Source organism: Aotus nancymaae, unplaced genomic scaffold, assembly GCF_030222135.1.
Source record: "Aotus nancymaae isolate 86718 unplaced genomic scaffold, 86718_ANA_hifiasm-v0.15.2.pri h1tg000059l, whole genome shotgun sequence".
In the NCBI taxonomy this organism is placed as follows: Eukaryota; Metazoa; Chordata; class Mammalia; order Primates; family Aotidae; genus Aotus; species Aotus nancymaae.
In genome coordinates, this window is record NW_026988473.1 from 9967744 (window position 1) to 9989388 (window position 21645).

At 45.8% G+C, this 21645-nt stretch overlaps 1 protein-coding gene across 1 annotated transcript; it reads right to left on the bottom strand.

Annotated features, from left to right (window-relative positions):
- Positions 1 to 786: 786 nt before the first annotated feature.
- On the bottom strand, positions 787 to 16157 carry MS4A8 (membrane spanning 4-domains A8). Its single transcript, XM_064365492.1, has 7 exons — positions 16039 to 16157; positions 14404 to 14617; positions 11956 to 12078; positions 8513 to 8572; positions 6529 to 6660; positions 1469 to 1582; positions 787 to 1296 (listed from the first exon to the last, which is right to left on the bottom strand). The coding sequence occupies exons 2-7, from the start codon at positions 14614 to 14616 to the stop codon at positions 1177 to 1179; spliced, it is 762 nt and encodes a 253-aa protein (XP_064221562.1). The 5' UTR covers position 14617; positions 16039 to 16157; the 3' UTR covers positions 787 to 1176.
- Between the last annotated feature and the right edge of the window lie 5488 nt (positions 16158 to 21645).

Sequence of the window (21645 nt, forward strand, 5' to 3'; positions counted from 1 at the left end):
TCACATTTTTGTGTTTAGTAATCAAAACAAACAAACCACAAAAAACCCTTGCAGTGCTTCTGGAGCTGAGGAAAGCTTGGCAACACCTGGACTTCAGGGATTACTGATCTAACCCATCAGAATGCACACTCTTGGATGCCTATTGGTCATCACAGGTAACAATATTTAAATTTTGCCTGGTTCAGGAAGCAACATCTAAGTAGGTCATTAAAGGACAGTGAGGGATTTTCAGTGTAATGAGGGACCACGCTGTTTGGTAGACCTTTCTAGAGAGTGAGCCATGTGCTGAAAGGATTAGTCCTTTTTCATGCTGTTACCACTGTCAATGCAGACCTGGTAACAATAATGACACAGCCATTTCTCTTTGGAATTAGTCCTTTTACAGATAATGATGCACTAGCCTTATGTCTCTGGAAGATTCCTTCTGCATTCTTGCACATTCATGAATTTGGTCGCATCATTGGTAACAGAATCTAAAAGGGCTGATCATTCTCTCTGAGGGCTTCCCAAACCATGTAGTCCCTTATTACCCTGAAAATCCTCACTGTCCTTTAGAGCCCCATTCAGATGTTGCTCCCCCAACCAGGCCTGACCTCTACTCTCCTCATTCCTTTCTTCACCACAGCCAGCTCCTTCTGCTTCTCCCCCACGTTGCCCTGTATAATTGAAAATTCCCCCCATGGTGTCCTGGTGTCCTTTCTTCTGAGGCCAGAAGTTCCTTGAGGTCCAAGACTGTGTCATGTCAATGCCCAGCCCCCTCCTGCCATGAAGAGAGCTTTGAACACATTGAATGCTCAATATCTATTTATTCAATGAATGCACAATTGAAAGAGTGAAGATTGAATGTCTAGATATGTGTTTCTCTAACCCACGAGCTCGCGTGCAGCAGAGCACATGAATGTGTGTGTGCCAAGGCTGCAGGTGGATGCCTGTATGCGTGCAGATGCACGTGCCCTAGGGAGGGCCTCCTCGTTAACATCCATTTAAGATCCCTTCTTCTTAATAGAGAAACAACATGATTTTCTAGGCTGAATTGAAGAATAATGTTGAGAGTACAAACAGTCGGGGAGACGTTTCCTCAGCTGTCAGAACAGGAGCAACCTGGGTTATGGAAGCCCAGAAAGGGAGAAGGACTTCTTTTGGTCCCAGTGAAAGATGCTTCCGGAATCTGTAGCTTTACTTGTTTGCTTGCATCTCACTGGAATAACTTGGTGGTGAGGGTGACGTCACCGGTTCTGGGGTGACCACTGGGTTTGCTGCGTAGACGTTTGGATAGATGACACTCACTTGTCCCACCTGGAAAACACAGGCACACAGGGGGCACGCTAAGAAGGGTGAAAGAAGGGCAGGCCTCGGACAGCGAGGAACTACTCCTGCTCCTGAGCAGGGAGTGGAAAGCAAAAAGAGCTCCCTTGTCTCCACCTTTATGGGGGCATCGTTCCACCCACTGAGGAACCCTGGGACTTACATTGCTTGGTTGACAGCAGAGCAACTGGCAGCCAAAGTGGGAAGATGTGCATGCAATGCCAAACTCCAGGAGAGAGAAGATCAGGAGCACGCCAGAAATCGCCATTCCAGGGTTCTGGAGGCAGAGCAGACAGCGAGGACAGGAGCACTGGATTGGGAGTCTGAACTGACCTCTCACGGGGCCCTGCCATGGACTCTCTGTGGTTTGGGGGCAGTCCCCTGTCCTCTCTCAGCCTTGCAGGGAAAATTTCCCACGGGGTTTTTGTAAGGGTGAAGTGTGGGGGTAAAATAATTGTTATTGCAACACTTACTTGGTAGTACTCCTCTGCGAAAAAAGATGACCATGTTTAGGGAAGCCCCGGATAGGTTGCTTTGGGTGTGGAGACCTGAGGGTGTGCTCTGGGGTCAGGGAAGCAGTGATGCTGCTCTGGAGAGGCTGTGGCTAGGAACTGGAGGGTATGGACAAGCCACAGAGAGAACAGGGAGATGGCTAGAGGAAAAACAAGGAACGGAGCACCATGGTGGGAACGGGGAGGCCACAGGAAAAGGCCTCCTGTGAAAAACGAAGACTTCCCAAAGCAAGGATGTCTAATCTTTAGTAATCGGTGGTTTGCTGGGCTCTGATGTCAACCTCCACCATCCCTCTGAACCTTTGGGAAAAAGTCAGCCTCTGAAAAGACTTTCTTAGCTTGTGACAGTGGTGTTTGGTGGAGGGGAGGAATTGGGGCTGCTTCTCTGGCTTGGGAAGAAGAGTCAGTGAAAGAATCCCCAAACTGAAGTAATTTAACAGTAGCAGGAGGTAACCAGGAGAAATAGAACAGAAATAGAAACAGCTCCACTTGCTGTTACCCACGAATACCCAGGAGTATGGGGTCTTTCAGAGTATCTGGGAAGAGAGTTTTAATGTAAAACGTGCAGGAATGACTCCCATTACCATTTGGGTTCCAATTATGTGACATGAGAACATTTCTTAGTGAAGGTGGATGGCATGTGGTAGGCACCAAAGAAATGTCTCTCAATTATTTTTTTTTTTTGAGACAGAGTGTCAACTCTGCCACCTGAGTTGGAGTGCAAGTGGCATGATCTTGGCACTGTGAGCTCCACCTCCTGGGTTCAAGGAATTCTCGTGCCTCAGCCTCCTGAATAGCTGGGATTACAGGCACGTGCTACTATGCCTGGCTAATTTTTGTATATTTTGCATAGATGGGGTTTCGCCATGTGGCCCAAGCTGGTCTTGAACTCTTGAGCTCAAGTGATCCACTTGCCTCGGCCTCTCAAAGTGCTGGGATTACATGTGTAAGCCACTGTGCCTGGCCTCAAGTATGCTTTTTAAAAACAGCACTGGTGACAGCCAGCTGCTTGGAGAATTCTCCCTTTTGGAGACGCCTCTCTTTAGCCCCTTTTCTTCTCCTTCCTCTCCATTTAGCAAGTAGTTATTAAACATCTATTTGGTACAAGCGGCTAAGAAATGCATCCTGAGAGGCAAAATCTAGTAGGAAGACAGATGCAGATGATAATTCTAATTCACATCAGATGGGGTAAGATCTACAGAGCAGCAAAAAGGTATCTCAGGGCACTGAGTAGGGAGAGGTTCATTCTCATGAAGGGATTAGAGAAGGTGAGGGTAGAGGCGGGTGTCTCAGGAAAGGGGGATGGCAGGACAATAATGTCTAAGTCAATGGATCACAGAGACTTAGAGTACAAGAGTCTGGGCAAAGGACACTGGTCCTTTTCAATTTTTAAAAAGATAAAATCCTTTTACACATAAAATCTTTCATGGAAAAGGGGTTCCTGAAGCAGCTGAGATATTTGTTATTTGACGAAAAATAATTCCTGCTGTGGAAACCCCAGAGCCTCTCTATTCCTTGGGTCATTACTTGCAAAGCTCAGATCAGTCGGAACCTCCACGTTCAGATGGGAGGACTGAGGCTGGAAGGTGGAATGGGTGGTGGGCATGGGGGAAGTTCTTGTTCCAAGATCAATCACTGGCAGAACGACATTGAAAGCCAAGTTTTCTGACTCAAAAATTATTGCTCCCTCTACTCCACACAGGACTTGGCTGTACCACTTGGGGTTTAGTTTCTCCTAAACGCTTCTCCCATCTTCCTTTCCCTTAGTTCCTCCACCAGCGTTTGCAGCTTAATTTCTTGTATTGGACGGTCCATGCCTCCTTGGTTGGTTCTTTCTCAGCAGGAAAATTCCCAAGTACTCTGTTGTGCCTGCCTCTCCCAGCAGACGGGAGTAGCTGGGGTTCAGGGTGAGTGAGAGATTTGAAGGGAGGTGAGCTGTAGGGCACAGTGAGAACCAGATCCCCAGGGAAGGTAAATACCTGGCTGAGGAATTTGGATTTTAATCCTAAAGTATCTGGGAGCCATAAATTATTTCTGGGAGGGGAAAAAGTCAAGGCGCTTTTGATAAATGACATGGACTTGGTCCATAGGGTCTCTAGGGAGAGGCTTTGCTTAAGAATCTTGGAAAGGTAAGTCTTTCAGTCTCTTGCAGAGAAAAGGATCTGATCAAATACAAACAACAGTTAATGGCTGTTGATGTTTACTGACTACGCATCACAGCTGGCACATTCATTTATTCTTTGACAAATGTTTATGGAGTGTCAACCATGTGTCAGGCACGGTTCTAGGTATCTGAGGTATGACGTGAATGAAACAGAAAACATCCCTACCCTTAAGAAGCTCATTCCAGTGGGAGGGGACATATGAAATGTAACGAATAAGTCAGTTACAGAGGGTGTTAGATGCATAGACTACAGGAAAGATAGATAAGGGGAAGGGAAGCTGGTTGCTGGGAGAGTGTGAGTGTTGAGTAGTTCAGGTGGGCCTCATTGGGAAGGGGGTTGCAGAACAGTGATCTGAAGGAGACGAGGAAGGGAGGGAGGAAGCTGTGGGGACATCTGAGAGAAGAGTGCCCCAGTCAGAGGGAACATTCCAGGCCTGAAGGTGGAAACATGCCTAGAGTGTTGGAGAAAACATCAAGGAGTTTCCTGTGGTTCAGCAGCAGAGCTGGAGGATGGCAGTAGAGCCGGAGGATGGCAGCAGAGCCCGGGGCCAGGGGCGCCTGAGGGCCAGCATCTTTAGGAGGGATGTAGGCTTTTTTTCTGAGTAAGATGCCAGCAGAGAAGTGATGGGATCATACGTTTCCAAAGGATCCCTCTCGTGGCCACTCTATCAACAGCTGCAGTGAGGCCAGAGTGGGGGAAGGGGAGCACTCAGGAGGCTGTTTCCATGACCAGATGAGCGGTGTGGTGGCTCAGCCAGTGTGGGAGTAGAGGGGCTGAGGGACGATGGTGGGATTCTGAATGCATTTTGAAAGTAGAATCAACAGGATCGCCTGAGGGACTGGCTGTGAGGTGTAAGAGAAAGAGAGGGTCAATGATGATTCCAGGGTTTTGTCCCGAGCAACCGGAAGGATGAAGTTGCCATTAACTGCAATCAAGAAAACTGAGTGCGGAAAGCTTGGGAAGTGACATCTGGAGATCGGACGTGGATGTATGAACTCTGAGCTGATGAATTGACTATTGGACATGTCAGATTGGTGTGTAGGAGAGAAGATTTGGCTGGAGCCGTGGGTTCTGGAACGATTGTCATAGAGAAGGCGTTTCCAGTCGCCAGACTAAATGAGATGGACAAACGAATAGAGAGAGAAAACCAGAGAACCAGTTATTGAGCCTAAGAGATTGGGAAAAAGAGAACTAGCAGAGGAGGCAGAGAAGAGGACAACCGGTGAGGGTGGAGCCTGGAAGCCCGGCAAAGTCCCTCTGAGAAGAGGGATCCATCACCCAATGGGGATTCGGAGAAGAGCTGGGGATTTGGAGAAGAGCAGGCGTCTGGGGAAGTGAGGCTGCACGTCTAATTGGAGCAGGTTCAGAGAGAATGTGAGAGAAGAGGATTGGAGTCACTGAGCATAGACAATTCTTTTAAGAATTTGTTTGCAGAGAGGGCCAGAGACATAGGGTGGTAGCTGATAAGGGAAGTAGAGCCAAGAGGAGGTTGGTTGGTTTTTTTTTTAAGAAACAAAAGCATGCTTAATGCGGATGCAAAAGCCCCAGTAAAGGGGGAAACACTGATAATGTAGAGGAGAGACGGGATGAGGGAGAGGGGAGGAGAACTTGAGCAGGTAGGAGAGGATGGATTCAGTTGTACAGACAGAGACTGAATTTACATAGGACACAGGAGGCTCATCTGTAGCTGCCCCGTTCAATTCAGTAGCCATGATTCCCATATAGCTTTTAAACACTGGAGATGCAGCTGGTCCCAAATCAAGATGTGTCGTTAAGTGCAAAATACACACTGGATTTCAAAGATTTAGTTCCCCAAATGCAAAATAGCAAACCAAGTTTTACCCATTACATGTTGAAATGACAACTTTTTGGATATATTGGGTTAAATAAAATAGATGATTAAAATCAATTTCACCCATTGCTTTTTCCCTTTCTCTCCTAAATGTGGCAACTAGGAAATTTAAAATAACATATGTGGCTTGCATATTCCCATTGGACAGTGCTGGTGTATAGTACAGGTTGGTGAATTATGATCTGTGGGTCAAATCCTGCCTGCTGCCTGTTCTGTAAATAAAGTTTTATCAGAACACAGCCATGTTCATTTGTTTAGTGTTTTCTGTGGCTGCCATAAGGCAGCTATAGCTGCACGACAGAGACTGTAGACCTGCAAAACCTTAAATGCTTACTACTGGCCCTTTAGAGAACAAGTTTGCTAAGCCCTTGCCTACAGTAATGGACAAGGAGGCAGAGAATGTGAGGAGAGGTGCTGGTTGGTGGGTACATACACATTCTTTGTAAAATTGCATTTAATTCTCTCAACATTGTCACAAGGTAGGCATTGTTTTACAAAGGCAGAAGTCCAAACTAAGAAAGGCCATGTCCTTAAAGCCATGGGTCAAGGACTTTAAATTTTGTTCCCATTCTGATAGCACCTCCTTTTCCCCCCATGCTTGGTGAGGAAGCTTGGTTGTCAGGCTCTTTCTGAGAGTTTTCTAAATGTAGTTAAGTCAGAACTTGGAGGATCTTTGGTTGAGAGGGATACTCACCACGCCCCAGGTGTCAGGATAATGGTTGGGGTAGCCATATGAATGGGAAATGCTTAGATCTGTGATTAAGAGTATGACTCCAACTGCAGAGGAGATTGCACTGACGATGTTCAAGCCCAAACTGCCAGACAGCTGAAGAAGACACAGAGGGTCAGGGTAGGAGAGAAAAACTGTTAGAGTTGAGATGAATGGAGACCCAACAAGTGTTTCTTTTTTCCCCCAATTTGTAAAATTGTGTTAAAATATACACAACATGAAATTTCACATCTGAATCATTTTCAAGTGCTACAGTTCAGGAGCATTAAATACATCTGTAATGCTGGGCAACCATTGCCACCATCCATTTCTATAACTCTTTTCATCAACAAGTGTTTCTTAATGTGAATCCCAGGAACCCTATTTCCACCACAAGTAAAGAGGTGTTCTGTGCAAGAAACGTTTTGGGGTAAGTTAGCTTTTGGGGTAAAATAGCTGGGTTGAGCAAAGGTAAACACATCATCGCTGCAGGACTTCTCAGAGCCTTTTAGAGTTTTCAGAGAGGGGACAATAAATAGAGATTTTTCCCAAGTTCATCTAACTATCTTCATTAAGCATATCATGGGAGAAATGTTCTCAAGAATAATCTGTGGGGCTGGGCGAGGTGGCTCGCAGCTGTAATCCCAGCACTTTGGGAGGCTGAGGTCAGGAATTCAAGAACAGCCTGGCCAACATGGTGAAACCCCATCTCTACCAAAAATACAAGAATTAGCTGGGCATGGTGGTGTGCACCTGTAATCCAGATACTCAGGAGGCTGAGGTAGGAGAATTGCTTGAACTCGAGGCGGAGGCTGCAGTGAGTCGAGATCAAACCACTATGCTCCAGCCTGGGTGACAGAGTGAGACTTCATCTCACAAAAAAGAGGCAGGGGGCCGGGAGCAGTGGCTCACGTCTGTAATCCCAGCACTTTGGGAGGCCAAAGTGGGTGAATCATGAGGTCAGGAGTTTGAGACCAGCCTGGCCAATATGGTGAAACCCCATCTCTACTAAAAATACAAAAATTAGCTGGGTGTGGTGGCAGGCACCTGTAATCTCAGTTACTCGGGAGGCTGAGGCAGGAGAATCGCTTGGACTTGGGAGGCAGAGGCTGCAGTCAGCCGAGATGGTGCCACTGCACTCCAGCCTAGATGACAAGAGCAAGACTCCATCTCAAAAAAAAAAAAAAAGAAAAAAAAAAAGAAAAAGAAAAAAGAAAAGAAAAGAAAAAAGAATCTTTGGGAAACACTTGACCTATTTGTCCCATAGGATAAATAGAGTCTCAGCCCGAGTGTCTTGGGATGTGATCAGCTCAGATGTTCCATGATTCTGGGCCATGTGCCGAAAGATATGCTTTGATATTTTGAGCTTTCTTTCGGAGACTTTCAGATAGATTTCATCTGGTTGTAGGGACCTGGTTCACCTTGAGTCCCTTTACCTTGGTAACCTGCTTGTGAGAGGAATGAAGGTCCTTTCTTTGTCTGTTGCTAGGGGAGCACAAAGCTTTGTCCATGTTGATTGTCAGAGCTCTGCTGGCTGGAATCCATAGGGAAGCAAGTGACTGAGGCTGCTTTGGCTTCCCTGGAGGCCTGCTCTGTGCACTGGAGGTACTCTTAGCTCCTGGCTCTGCTAGAGGGCAGCCCTGGGTCCCTGGGAGCTCTGTGCCTCTCCATGGCAGGGCTTCTTAGGAAAGCTGTTCTCTCTCTCCCGCTCTCCACACTCTAAGGCCTTAACTAAGGTGACTGCATTGCCCCTTCTCACCTCTGCATCCTCTTAGGACTTTTCCACATGTGACTCCAGGGCCAGGCTCCTGTGGCCAGTCTGTATGAGCGGGCATGTGTGTAAGCACCCAAGGTCTGGTTATAGTAGGTGCAAGGCTGGGGGAGGAATTGTGTGTGACCTTATTTTTCCCCTTGTGACACCATTCTATAGATCTCCAGTTGGAAGAGCTAATCTCAGAGTGTAACTTACCAGGCAGTAAGAAGACGGCTGATTTTCTGCTGCCACGGAGAGGGATCCTGAAATGATAAACTGGTGCAGAACAGAGTAGGTTTAGAAAAGAGGTCAGGGGCTAGGGTGCCCTTCCCAGGCTTCTGCGATTCTGGTCACAGACAGTGGGTTCCTTTGCTGGGACCATCAGCTCAACATGGGGAACAGAAAAAATGAGCTGTTTTGTACTGCATGAAAGGGCACTGAGGTGGAATAAACATATATTCTAGGATCCAGCAAACCTGGCTTTAAATTCTGGCTAAAAACTCTTGACCTTGGGTAAGTTATTAACTTCTCTAAATCTTTATTTCCTCATCCAAAAAATGGGAAAATTTATATTTCTTCCCAAGCATCATCGTCATCATTTATGCCCCACATCTGGCATTTAGTATATCTTTGCACATAGTAGATGCTCAATAAATGTTAGATTATTTCTTTGTATTTAATTTTCCCACATGTACACCCTGTTGTTTTCCAATCTTTATATCAAGATTCAGTTAGGTTTGGGGGCTCTAGAGGGAAGAAGGAAGGGGTTACCAGCACCTTCTCTGCTGGTTTTAGATAGACGCCTGACATCAATCCTTGCCTGTCTGCATACCTGGACACATATGCAGTAATTTTTAGTTACTAAGATAAATGTTGTGTCTCTATGATGCGGAACATCAAATATGAGGATGTCAATTGTGTGCATTTAATTCAACACTGGCATTCCGCAGGCACAGTGGCTGAGGAGATTACCTGCCATCATTTGCCCAATGGGCTAGCAACCGTGGCATGAGAGGGCATGAGCTCTGATTTAATAAGAGCTACCATTTGTGAAGCACTATAGAAAATGCTTTTTAAAAAAGGTTTCATTGACATAATTCATATGTAATTCATCCATTTAAAGTATACAATGCAATTATTTTTTGTATATTTATAGAGTTGTGCATTCATCACTACGATCTAAGTTGGAACATTTCAATGACTCCCCAAAGAAGCCCCCAAAGAAGCAACCCGTCACTGCCCTCCTCCCAACACATGCAGCGCTTATTTAACCTCGCCTCATTGAACTGCACACTGGCCCATCAAGCACTGTCACTCTTGGCATTTTATCCACGAGGAGACTAAGGCTTAGAGATTTTAAACAACTCACACAACATCATCCAGCAGGTAGCAGAGCTGAGAATCACATCCAGGCAGCTCGATTTCAGACTCCATGTTCCTAACCCTCACCCCATACTCCCTCCCACACAGGGCAGATGATGTATGTGCCATAGAGTGGAAATAGCTGTTCACAATGAAAATTTATTCCAGCTGCTTCTGCCTTCCAAGGCCAGTGCCATATTTTCCTACAAGTGGAAAAACATATCTCACTCTCACACGCTTCTGTTTATAGAGATTTTATGGGGAGGAAGGGCTGGACTTTCGATGTCCCTCTCAGTCCTTCTGAGGTGCTGGAGGAGATGGGCCTTTGTTTCAGAAGAGGGTTATTGATGATCTTTGGGAAACAGAAAGACAGTCCTGGGATCAAGAAGGCAGCAAAGAACACAACTGCCCTGCAGAACGAAAGGAAGAAGGTCATGCAGGCTGAAGGGACTCAGCAGCTTGCAGGAGGGGGCGTGGTCTGTGAGACATTTGAGATGCCAGGACAGCCGCCTGCTGCTCACCAGCACTTGGTGGAATCCAGTGCTCAGTGGTAGGTCTGAGTGGCCACGATCTAGCCCTCTCCATAGCCCCACATTCCGCGAAGGTCAGAGACACAGAAATAGGTGTCTTGTGAGTGGTTGCGGGAGGGAAGGGACTGAGTCCTGAGTTTGGGTGTGTGCAGGGTACAGGGACGCCCACGGCCTCACTAGAGGAGGCCTGTTTATTTGCAGACCTTGTGTGGTTGTGGGGGATGGAGACAGCTCTAGGCATTCGATTTAGCTCTTATGAGGTAGAGTGACGGGCTGGGACCTAGGTTACTCTGGAGTTGTACCATTTATGAGAAAAGTTGCATTAGTGTCACAGGTAGGTATGTAAGTCAGGAGAAAGACTGTAACAGAAGGGAGAGAAAGGAGAAAGGAAGGTGGAGAGGGGAGGAGAAGGAGTGTGTGTGTGGAGGGGGGCAGGGATTCACTGCAAAGGAACCATTAAAGGCAATACAGTGGCAAGGAAGAAGGATTGTAGTTCTTAATGTTTTATAGAGTCACAGACCACTGTGATAATCTGATGGAAGCTATGGACCCTTCCAGAAAAATAATACACATCTAACATATTAGGTATTTCGGCAAAATGGAGCCCCCAAAACCCATTGCAGACTCTAGATCGAGTCCCCACTGCTTAAGCACTCAAAGTCTTGCTGTTCTGCGGCTGGGAAGCCACTCTTGACCTTTGCAGAGCGTTTTTCTCCGGGAGCCCAGGCTTGTGGGCCTATGTTCAATAACACCAGGGGCTATTCCCGGTGTGTGTTTTACATGTGGGTGTTTTCTTTGTGAATTAAGAAAATACATCCCTTTTGGCCGGGTGCAGTGGCTCACGCCTGTAATCCCAGCACTTTGGGAGGCTGAGGCAGGCAGATCACCTGAGGTCAGGAGTTTGAGACCAACCTGGCCAACATTGGTGAAACCCTGTTTATACTAAAAATACAAAAATTAGCTGGCGTGGTGGTGGGTGCCTGTAATCCCAGCTACTAGGGAGGCTGAGGCAGGAGAATCGCTTGAACCTGGGAGACAAAGTTTGCGGTAAGCCGAGATTGAACCACTGCACTCCAGCCTGGGAGACAGAGTAAGACTCCATCACCATCTCAAAAAAAAAAAAAAAAAGAAAGAAAAGAAAGGAAAGAAAAAATATATTCCTTTTGGGGGGATGTCACCTTGTCACCTTGTGGGGTTGTAGCTTGATATTGATATTATGGGCTGAACTGTGTCCACACCCTCTACCCTCCACCAAATTTCGCAGGTTGAAGCCCTAATCTGTAGTGCTTCAGAATGTGACTGTGTTTGGAGATAGGGTTGTTAAAAAGGTAATTCAGGTGAAATGAGGTCATTGGGGGGACCCTCATCCAACGTGACTGGTGTCCTCATAGGAAGAAGAGACTAGGACACAGGCACGGAGGGACGATCATGGAAACGCCCAGGGGGAAGACGACCATCTGCAAGCCAAGGACAGAGACCTTGGGGACACCCTTCTGCTAACCTCTCCATCCCAGACTGTCAGCCGCCAGAACTGTGAAATGACAAACTTCTGTTGTTTAACCCACCCAACCTGTGATATTATGCTTTGTCACGGTGGCCCTACCAAACGAATATACTTCTGGAACAAGGCCGGGGCTGGATTCTGACCCCCCACACTTGGGTGGCTGAGAACGTTCTGCAGGGCACAGCTGCACAACTTGGCAAGGCAGCCTTGAGCGCCTTGGCACCTTCTGGGGACTCATCTGCAAGGGGACTTGAGTTACTCACCCACATGCCTCCCCAGAAGGGGTAGCCTCCGTAGAATGAAATAGACACGTACTGCCCTGTGAGCACTGTCGCCAGGGTGGAGCCGAGGCCGATGTGAAACAGGCCGATGATGATCTGGATGGCCTGTTAGGAAAGCCACAAGCTGAATGAAGCCTTGTTTCTGAGGCTGGGTCCTGCCTCCCCTATGAGCCTCCTTTTTATTTTAATTAATGTTTTACTTTCATGGTCTAAAAGGTTATATGGGAAATACAAAAATGAAATAAAAACTGCCTATAACCTCCCCCCGGACTGGAGAAAACAATTATTTACATTTTGGTGTAGTCTTCCATTATTCTTTTCAAATATAGCACAACATGGCCCTGAATTCTATTAACTTAATATTTTATCATGAATGTGTCCTCATGGCCTTAAGTATTCTTGGAACATATATTTTTTCAGGGCTGCTCAGATCCCATTGTGGATGGTCTGTGGAGCAGTTGAGACAGTTGTTGGACAGGTAAGATTATTTTTACTTTTTTCTATTATATGTAACACTGTGATAAACATCCTTGTATGTAAATCCTTGCCCTCATCTCTTATTTCTTTAGGATATTGTTATGTGTTGAATTATGCTTCCTTCCCTCAAACCCCCTCCAAATCTATATGTTGAGGTTCTAATGCCAAGTGCCTCAGAATGTGAACTTATTTGAAAATGGGGTTGTTGCAGATGTAATTAGCCAGGATGAGGTCACACTGGAGTAGGCAGGTCTCTAATCCAATATGACTGGTGTCCTTATAAATAATGCCATGTGGGCCGGACATAGTGGCTCATGCCTATAATCCCAGCAGTTTGGGAGGCGGAAGCTGGTGGATCACCTGAGGTCAGGAGTTCAAGACCAGCCTGGCCAACATGGAGAAACCCTGTCTCTACAAAAATACAAAAATTAGCTAGGCATGATGGCAGGTGGCTGTAATCCCAGCTACTTGGGGGGCTGCGGTGAGAGAATTGGTTGAACATAGGAGGCAGAGGTTGCAGTGAGCCAAGATCACACCATTGCACTTCAGCCTGGGTGACAGAGTGAGATTCTGTCTCAAAAAAAAAAAAAGAGTTTTCAACTTTATTATGGTGTGAAAGTGACATGAATTCAGTAGAAATCGTATTTGGAGTACCCATACAACCATTCTGCTTTTCACTTTCCATCCAGTATCCTGTAAATTACATGAGCTATTCAATATCTTATTATTAAATGGGCTTTGTGTTAGATGATTTTGCCCAACTGTAGGCTAACGTTAAGTGTTCTGAACATGATTAAGGTAGGTGAGGCTAACCTATGATGTTTGGTAGGTTAGATGTATTAAATGTATTTTTGATTTATGATATTTTTAATTTATGATGGGTACATTGGGACATAATCCCATCGTAAGTCAAAGAGTGTCTGTGTATGTTTGCATATTACACATGTGGTAGCAAATGCAAATATATTGTTTCCTTAAATTCGCGTAAATGTCAGCAAATTATACACAATGTCTACCCCTTACTTTCTTCCATTAACACCATATCTTGGAGTGTGTCCCTATCATTACTTAAAGAGCTTTCTTGTTGGTTTGTTTTGAGACAGAGTTTCACTCTTATCGCCCAGGCTGGAGTGCAGCGGCGCGATCTCGTCTCACTGCAACCTCCGCCTCCTGGGGCTTGCTCTTTTTACAGCTCCACTACATTTTATTTTTGGATGCACAATATACTGACTTAATCAGTATTATGTTGGCAGATATTACAAATCTTTTGTTATCACAAACCACGCTGCAATGAATAAGTTCACATCTATCACGGTTTTTCTGGGCCCAGGCATATCTGGAGGATAAAGTTCCAGCAATGGAATTATTGGATATTTTGTAAATTTGGTAGATAAACATTTCCCTCCCTCTGGGTTGTATCAATTTACGTTCCCATGAGCACTATTTGAGGGTGGAGCTAGGGTCAGAGCTCGGGCAGTCTGCATCCGAATTCAGCCACACAGTGAAATGGGCTTTTCCTTGTCCTGTGCAGGACAGCCTTTCCAGAGGTTGCTATGGGGAATTATGTTGTTGGTTGTCTAAGCTGCTTTGTTTCCTGCTGGGCAAATAATGGATTTGATTTGACTGGCTTCCGACTCCACCTGGTACTCTGCTTTGTTCTTGCTGGGACAGGGCTGGGCGTGGATGCTGGTAACAGGATCCACATTCAAACACACTGCTTTTTTGTTGCTTTTCTTTCTCTTTCCTGAAATGCCTAAATCAGAAAATACAAGGCCTGTGCAGAGGCCCCCCCATGATGTCGTACATCTGAGCTTCCTAATAGATGCATGCTTGGCAAGGCGCAATCAGCTCAGCCCCACTTGCGGGATGTGGAGTTTGCGTATTTCCCAGGCCTTCCCCCTGCTGTCATTTCAGCTGTGCTGCCCATGGCCTGTGAAGGGAAATCTCACTTACCCCCAAGGTTTTGCCTTCTTTCAAAACTTTCTGCACAGGCTGCATATTCACATTCGACACCAAACCAGGGTTCCCAGGAACCAGGTGGACTTGCGGCTGATTGTTTGGATATAAGGGCACCTGAGACACTCCTGAGGCCACAGGATAACCATTGTGGGGTGTCACCACGAACACAGAATTGGCCACCGGAACTGCTGAAGCCATCGAATTCATGCTGCCAAAAAATAAATGTGACAGAGTGGTCCCTCACATATGGACTTGTACTTACATTTAAAAAGGACCTTTGCTTTTTCTAGCTCATTGGAGCATCTTAACCCTCTACAAGTTTATGAATCCCATTTTACAAATAATATTAGATATCAGTTATAGGACACTTAAGAGATGCTTTACAAGCCGGGTGCGGTGGCTCAAGCCTGTAATCCCAGCACTTTGGGAGGCTGAGGCGGGTGGATCACAAGGTCAAGAGATCGAGACCATCCTGGTCAACGTGGTGAAACCCCGTCTCTACTAAAAATACAAAAATTAACCGGGCATGGTGGCGAGTGCCAGTAGTCCCAGCTACTCAGGAGGCTGAGGCAGGAGAATCGCTCGAATCAAGAAGGCGGAGGTTGCGGTGAGCCGAGATCAAGCCACTGCACTCCAGCCTGGGTAACAAGAGTGAAACTCCATCTCAACATCTCAAAAAAAAAAAAAAAAAAAAAGAGATGCTTTACAAATACATTTCCTTTCATTCTCTTACCCGCTCAGTTTTACAGAGGAGAAAACTTAAGATTCAAAGACGGTAAAGGATACCAGAGGGCAGGGGCTCTGTCTTTTACATTTTTGTGTCTCTCATAGTGTTTATTTTTTAATTAAAAAAAATTTTTTTTGAGATGGAGTCTCCCTCCATCACCCAGGCTGGAGTGCAGTGGCACGATCTCAGCTCACTGCAACCTCTGCCTCCCAGGTTCAAGCGCCTCTCCTGCCTCAGCCTCCTAAGTAGCTGGGATTACAGGCACCTGCCACCATGCCTGGCTAATTTTTGTAGTTTTAGTAAAGACAGGGTTTCTCCATGTTGGCCAGGCTGGTCTCAAACTCCTAGCCTCAGGTGATCTGCCCGCCTTGGCCTCCCTAAGTGCTGGGATTACAGATGTGACTCACCGTGCCGGGCCTCCTATAGTGTTTAGAGTGACGCTTTGTGTATGTTAGTACTGGCTGAAAGCAAAATTTCAGTACTAGACAATCTCTCGGACAACATTAAGTTTAATTTTCTCATTTTCTGGAAAAGGAATAGAGTGAGAGAGTGGACGTGAATCCTCAAGGTCCCAGTTGTGTCAATATCAGTTAAATGGAGATTATCCTCCTCAAGGGAAGCCAATGCAGTGTATGTTCATTGGGTAGCTTCTACTGCTCAGTTTTCTGGGCTACTAATAAATTCTGGTGTGATTTAAAAAATTCTTTTTCTTTTTGTTTCTCCCTTCCCTCTCCATCTCCTGTCTTTCTTTTTCTTTCTCTTGGAGCAGACCCAATAAAGATAGTACAATACACTTTGCCGTATCCTTCACCCACACTGGTTTGCCATAAGTATCATCGGTAGAAAAACCTTTTCACCAACTCTCAGTTACCCATAGAAACCACTAGATTAAGCAGACTCACCTTCCTCTGCCAGAAACCACGTATCTCTTGATCCTATTCCCTTTTCTTTGCTGTGGAAAACTTTATCTTTTCCGGAGAAGGCGAATGCACTGGGGCCAGTTGGGTGGTAGGGTTAGAAGGATCCAAAGTCCTCTGTTTCCTGGATACAGGCCAGGTTATGTGCTGCTTAGAGCTCAGCCTCCTCATTCATATTTACTTCCTGTCTGGGCCAATGAGTCAGTGAAATATGGTTTGATTTGACAAGTGTCTAATGGTGTAACCTCCATGGAGAAGAAAGAGTTGTGCTGGGTGCTCTGGGAGACACAGAAATAAACTGGGCACCGAGGGTGTACTGTATTTGGCTATAACATGAGACAGGATGACATAACTACCACAGTAGAGAGATAAATGTCCCCACAGGAGAACAGAGGAGAAAACGATTTCTTGGACTTGAAGAGATTAAGGAAGACTTCAAACAGAAGGTGGCATTTGAATTCAATAAACCACAATCAAGAAAGGAGTAGAGTCCCAGCGAGTGAAATGAGACTTGTAATCAACTTAGATTTATTTTTATTCAAGTCAGAGCCAATAAAAAACCAGAAGCCACCCATGGGAGGGCATTCTACATATCTATGACATACATCGTGTGAAATGGACTGTACAAAAACAGCTGCATGGAATAGTCCATGACACATTTACCTTTAGATGCCTACTGGCATATAATGGGCACCAGTAAATGCTTACTGACTGAACAAAAGAAGCTTATGGGATGGCTAGAACATTATAAGATGGTCAACAAAAAGAACATTAATTATTAGAGTATGGAAAGGGAAAAGTCTTGGGGAAGAGAAGGTAGAGAATATGTTGGGAATGGCTCACAGTGAAGGACACTGAAAGTAATAAGGATGAAAAGGTAGCTGGAGTCAGACTTCACCTTTTTTGTCATGGTTTGTATCTTTTAGAGATAAGGTCTCGCTCAGGCTGGATTGCAGTGATGTAATCATAGCTCACTTCAGCCTCAAACTCCCAGGCTCAAGCAATCCACCTGCCTCAGCCTCCTGAATAGCTGGGACTACAGCTTTGCACCACCATGCCCAACTAATTTTGAAACTTTCTTGTAGAGACAGGGTTTCACTACATTGCTAACTCCAGGCCTCAAGTGATTCTCCTCCCTCTTCCTCCCAAAGTACTGGGATTACAGGATTGAGCCACCATGCCCAGCCCAAATTTTTCTTTACCCATTTTTCTATCAGATTCCTGGAACTTTCCCTTAATTTTTAAAGAGTTCTCTATATGCTAGGGATATTAGGTCTTTGTATTTGGTATATTCTCCAAGTTTGACAAGTGTCTTTTGATTTTGTTTAGGGTGATTTTCTGTCAAGAAAAACTTAAAAAATTTATACAGTAAATTCATCAATCTTATCTTTTGTTATCTATAATGAGAGTCATTGTTCAAAAGTCTTTCTTAACACTAAGATTAAATAAGAATTTAGTTGTGTTTTCTTCTAGTACTTTTATAGTTTTATTTTTTACACTTTGATTCTTAATACATGTTAAATTTATTTTTTGTGAATGGTATGAGATATGGGTCTAATTTTATATTTTTCCAAAAGCCTACCTGGTTGTCTCAGGACAGCTTATTAAATAGTCCATCTTGTCGCCATTGAAATGCCACCTTTGTCACAGCCTAAATTTCTATATGTTTTTGGCTCTAATTCTGGTCTTTTTCTTCCTTTCTACTGGTCTGTTTGTCTAGTCATGTGTTATTTCAACAATGTTTTAATCATAGAGGCTTTACAGTAAACTTTAATGTCTTATACGGTTGGTCTCCCTTGTAGTTTTTCCTCTTTCATTATATTTTATGGCTATTCTTGCATGTTTGTTTTTCCAAATGAACTTTAACATTTGTCTAACTCTACGAAGTAGCTCAATAGCTTTTTGAAAAGACAAAGAACATGACCCAAACTGTATTGACAGAAATAATAAGAGGCATCTGAATGAGGACGTGTAGGTGGCTAAGCCCTAGCACACATGGGCCATTCGGGACCAGGTTTAACCAGATATTGTAGGATATGAAATTTGCCACCTTTTAATTGAGTATATAGATGTGGTACCAACTTTCCAGAAGGAACCAGAGACATACAAGGGAGATTATTCTTGTCTAAACCTACTGCAGCAAACGCTGTTGATGCTGCATCTATGTCCCCTTGATCCACTCCTTGATCCCCTTGATCCACTGTCTTCAGCCGGTCCACATCTATGGATAACTCCTTCCTTTCTCTTCTGAGGATGCATAGGTATGGGGCAGGCCATGGGTGCTGGGAAATTCATACCCGAAGAATTTTTCTTAACCAATGTAATGTGTATATGCTGGATAATTACCCTAGCTTCTCTGTCCCTCAAGAGAGATAATTTTGAAGTGCATTTCTTCGGTCTTTCAGAGAGTCCCCAGCAGCATGGAGCACCAGTTCCCCATGACAGAACTCACTCATTAAAACACACTCTATTGACTTTCTTCCTTTTTTTGTATCACATTTCCATTTTTTTCACAGTAAGTCTTGGATCACTTCCCAAATAAGCACCCAAATCCTTATGTCAGAGCCTTTTGTAAAGACAGGGTCTTGTTTTCTTGCCTAGGCGAGTCTTGAACTCTTGGTCTCAAGCAATCCTCCCACTTTATCCTCCCAAATTGCTGCATTACAGGCATGAGCCACTACACCCGGCGATTTCTAAACTTTTGGATCTCTCTTCCTCCTTGGATGTACCGATAATTTGTAAGTTTGGTTGTTTTATATCATTTCAGATATCGTAGAGGCTTTGTTTAATCCTTTGTAATTCTTTTTTCCTTATTTTTGTCTGACTGAATTATTTTCAAAAGACATGTCTTCAGGTTCTGAGATGATTTTCTTTCATTTCCTGAACTGATTTTCTGATTTTGTTGTATGAGTTTACATTTTTTTTTATTTTGTATTTTTAGTAGAGGGCAGGGTTTCACCATGGTGCCCAGGCTGGTCTTAAACTCCTGGCCTCAAGTGATCTGCCTGCCTCAGCCTCCCAAAGTTCTGGGATTACAGTGGGATTACAGACATGAGACACTATACCTGGTCTGGTTGTTTAAAAGTATGGGGCACCATCCCCTCCCTCTCAGTCCCGCTTCTAGCATGTAAGATGCCTGCTCCAAACTTTGCCTTCCACCATGAGAAAAAGCTCCCAGCGGCCCAGAAGCATATGCTGCCATGCTTCCTGTACAGTCTGTGGAACCATCAGGCAATTAAACCTATTTTCTTTATAAATTACCCAGTCTCAGGTTTTTGTTTCCTTCCCTCCCTCCATCCCTCCCTCCCTCCCTCCTTCCTTCCTCCCTTCCTTCCTCTCTCCCTTCCTTCCTCTCTCTCTCCTCTTTCTTTCTCTCTCTCTCTTTCTTTCTTCTTTCCTTCGACAGGGTCTCACTCTGTTGCCCAGGTTGTAGTGCAGTGGCATGATCTCAGCTCACTGCAGCCTCCACCTCCCAGGTTTATGTGATTCTTGTGCCTCAGTCTCCTGAGTAGCTGGAATTACAGGTGTACGCCACCACGCCCATCTAATTGAGATGGGGTTTCACCATGATTTCCAGGCTGGTCTCGAAATCCTGGCCTCAAGCGATCCGCCCTCCTCAGCTTCCCAAAGTGCTGGGATTATAGTCATGAGCCACTGAGCCCGGCCATCAGGTATTTCTCTATAGCAGTGTGAGAACAAACTGATAGACCAGCTGAGCCAGTCATTGGGCCCCAGTAGTGGCAGCAGTGGGGTGAGTGAGCCTGTTTTAAGGCTCCAGAGTGGCTTATCCTGGCCTTTGTGTTAGTGGTTCTCGAGGGCTCATTCTTGGGCCTCCAAGCTGCTTTCGTAGAAGTGAGCGGTGGGAGCAGTGGGCCTGGTGTGTGGGTAGATTCTCAGGCCCCTGGGAAGCTGGAGTGGTGTGGGTAATGGCAGTAGTAGTGGTGGAGGAAACCACAGGGACCCATGCCATCTTGCTGCTGTTCCTGGAAGCTGCAATGGATTGCATGGGTTACTTCCTAGTCCCACAGCTGCCTGCAGCAGGGCAGAGGGTATTGTCCTAAGTGTGCTTTGGAGACCTTCATCTGCCTTGTCTCTCTCTTAGTTGGGTGGCAGCTGCTGTTGTGTCACTTTGAACTTGGCCCAAGGGTGGGGCACAGCTTAGTGTTAAACTCCCAAAATGGTGCCAGCTGTGGGCTTGTGACCAGAGTGGGTCAGGCCCCTCTCAGGTGCACGGTATGGGCAAGGCTCTGTGAGAAGTGCGGCTCACCTGAGTTTTGGTCCCGCAGCAGTCTGTGGCAGAGCATTGAATATTGTCCTACGTATGCATAGGAAAGCCTGGCTGCCCTATCCCTCCTTGACTGGGCAGTATCTGCAGCCATGGCAACTGACCGGGGTGAGTGGGGGGCATAGCCCAGCATTAAACTCTCAAAACGGCACCTTGGGCCTGGTGGCAGGGAGGGTGGGATCCCTCCTAGGCAAGAAGCATGTGTAAGAAGCTGTGGGGAGTGTAGTCCGCTCACCTCTCTGTCTCACAGCAGCGTGTTGCAGATCTGGGGGTATCGTCCTAGATTTGCATGAGATGGCCTGGTTTCCCTGTCACTCCTTGGGTAGGCAGCAGCTGTAATTGTGTTAGTTTGACCTCAGCCCAAGGGTGGGGCATGGTCCAGCATTCAGCTCTTGAGATGGTGCCTTGGGGTTAGGACCAGAAAGGGTGGGGCATCTCCCAGGCAAGCAGTGTGAGCAAGAAGGCATGAGAAACGTGGCCCACTTGTGTCTCAGTCTCAACTGCAGCCCATAGCAGAGCGGCAGGTACCCTCCCACCGGTGCATGGGAGCACCTGTTCTTCCCTCGCCCTCCTTGGAGCTGCTCAGTGGCAGCAGCTGGCTCTCAAAAGGGCGCCCAGCTGAGGCTGCTCTGAGTGCCGAAGCTTGTGGGATTCTGTGTGGGCTCACTTTCTGGGGCAACATTTCTATGCAGTCTTTAGGAAGCTCCATATGCAAGGCCTGATGCTATAGTGAATCTACTTCAGCGTTTCTCCCATAGCCAAGATCATAAAAGCCCGTTTTGGAGTTCTAGGGCTTTCTTTCTTCCAGCCTCCCGAGATCCCGCAGCCGCTCTTGGCTCTCAGTCGGTTCCTGGCTGGGCAAGCTGCCTCACACCGTCTCCTTTCTTACTGCTGGTGTTTCTCGTCTCTTCTCTGGTGCATCCAAGTGTTTTTTCCAAGATGATCTGTTCAAAATGTGAGTATCTAGGTACCATCCTGTTTCCTCTTCTTGGAGGAGGCACACCAGCAATTAAATTTGGCAGGTCATCCTGCATCCTGATTTTAGGTTTTGTTAGGGTGGGTCTTTTTTCTCTGGTTTTCTTATTCCTAGGTGTAGTCTGTTCTCCTACTTCATTGTTCTTAATTAGAAGCTGTAGCATCTCTGGAGTATCCTTTGAATGTCAGGGACGATCAAGAAGGTTTCTCCCTTCTGTCTGCATCTGCACTTCACCACTCACCACATTGTGTAGGATCAAGAAGCTGTGCTTAGCTCTCAGTCTCCCTGGAATTTACTTCCTTTTTTTTAATAAAATTTTTTTTTTCTTGAG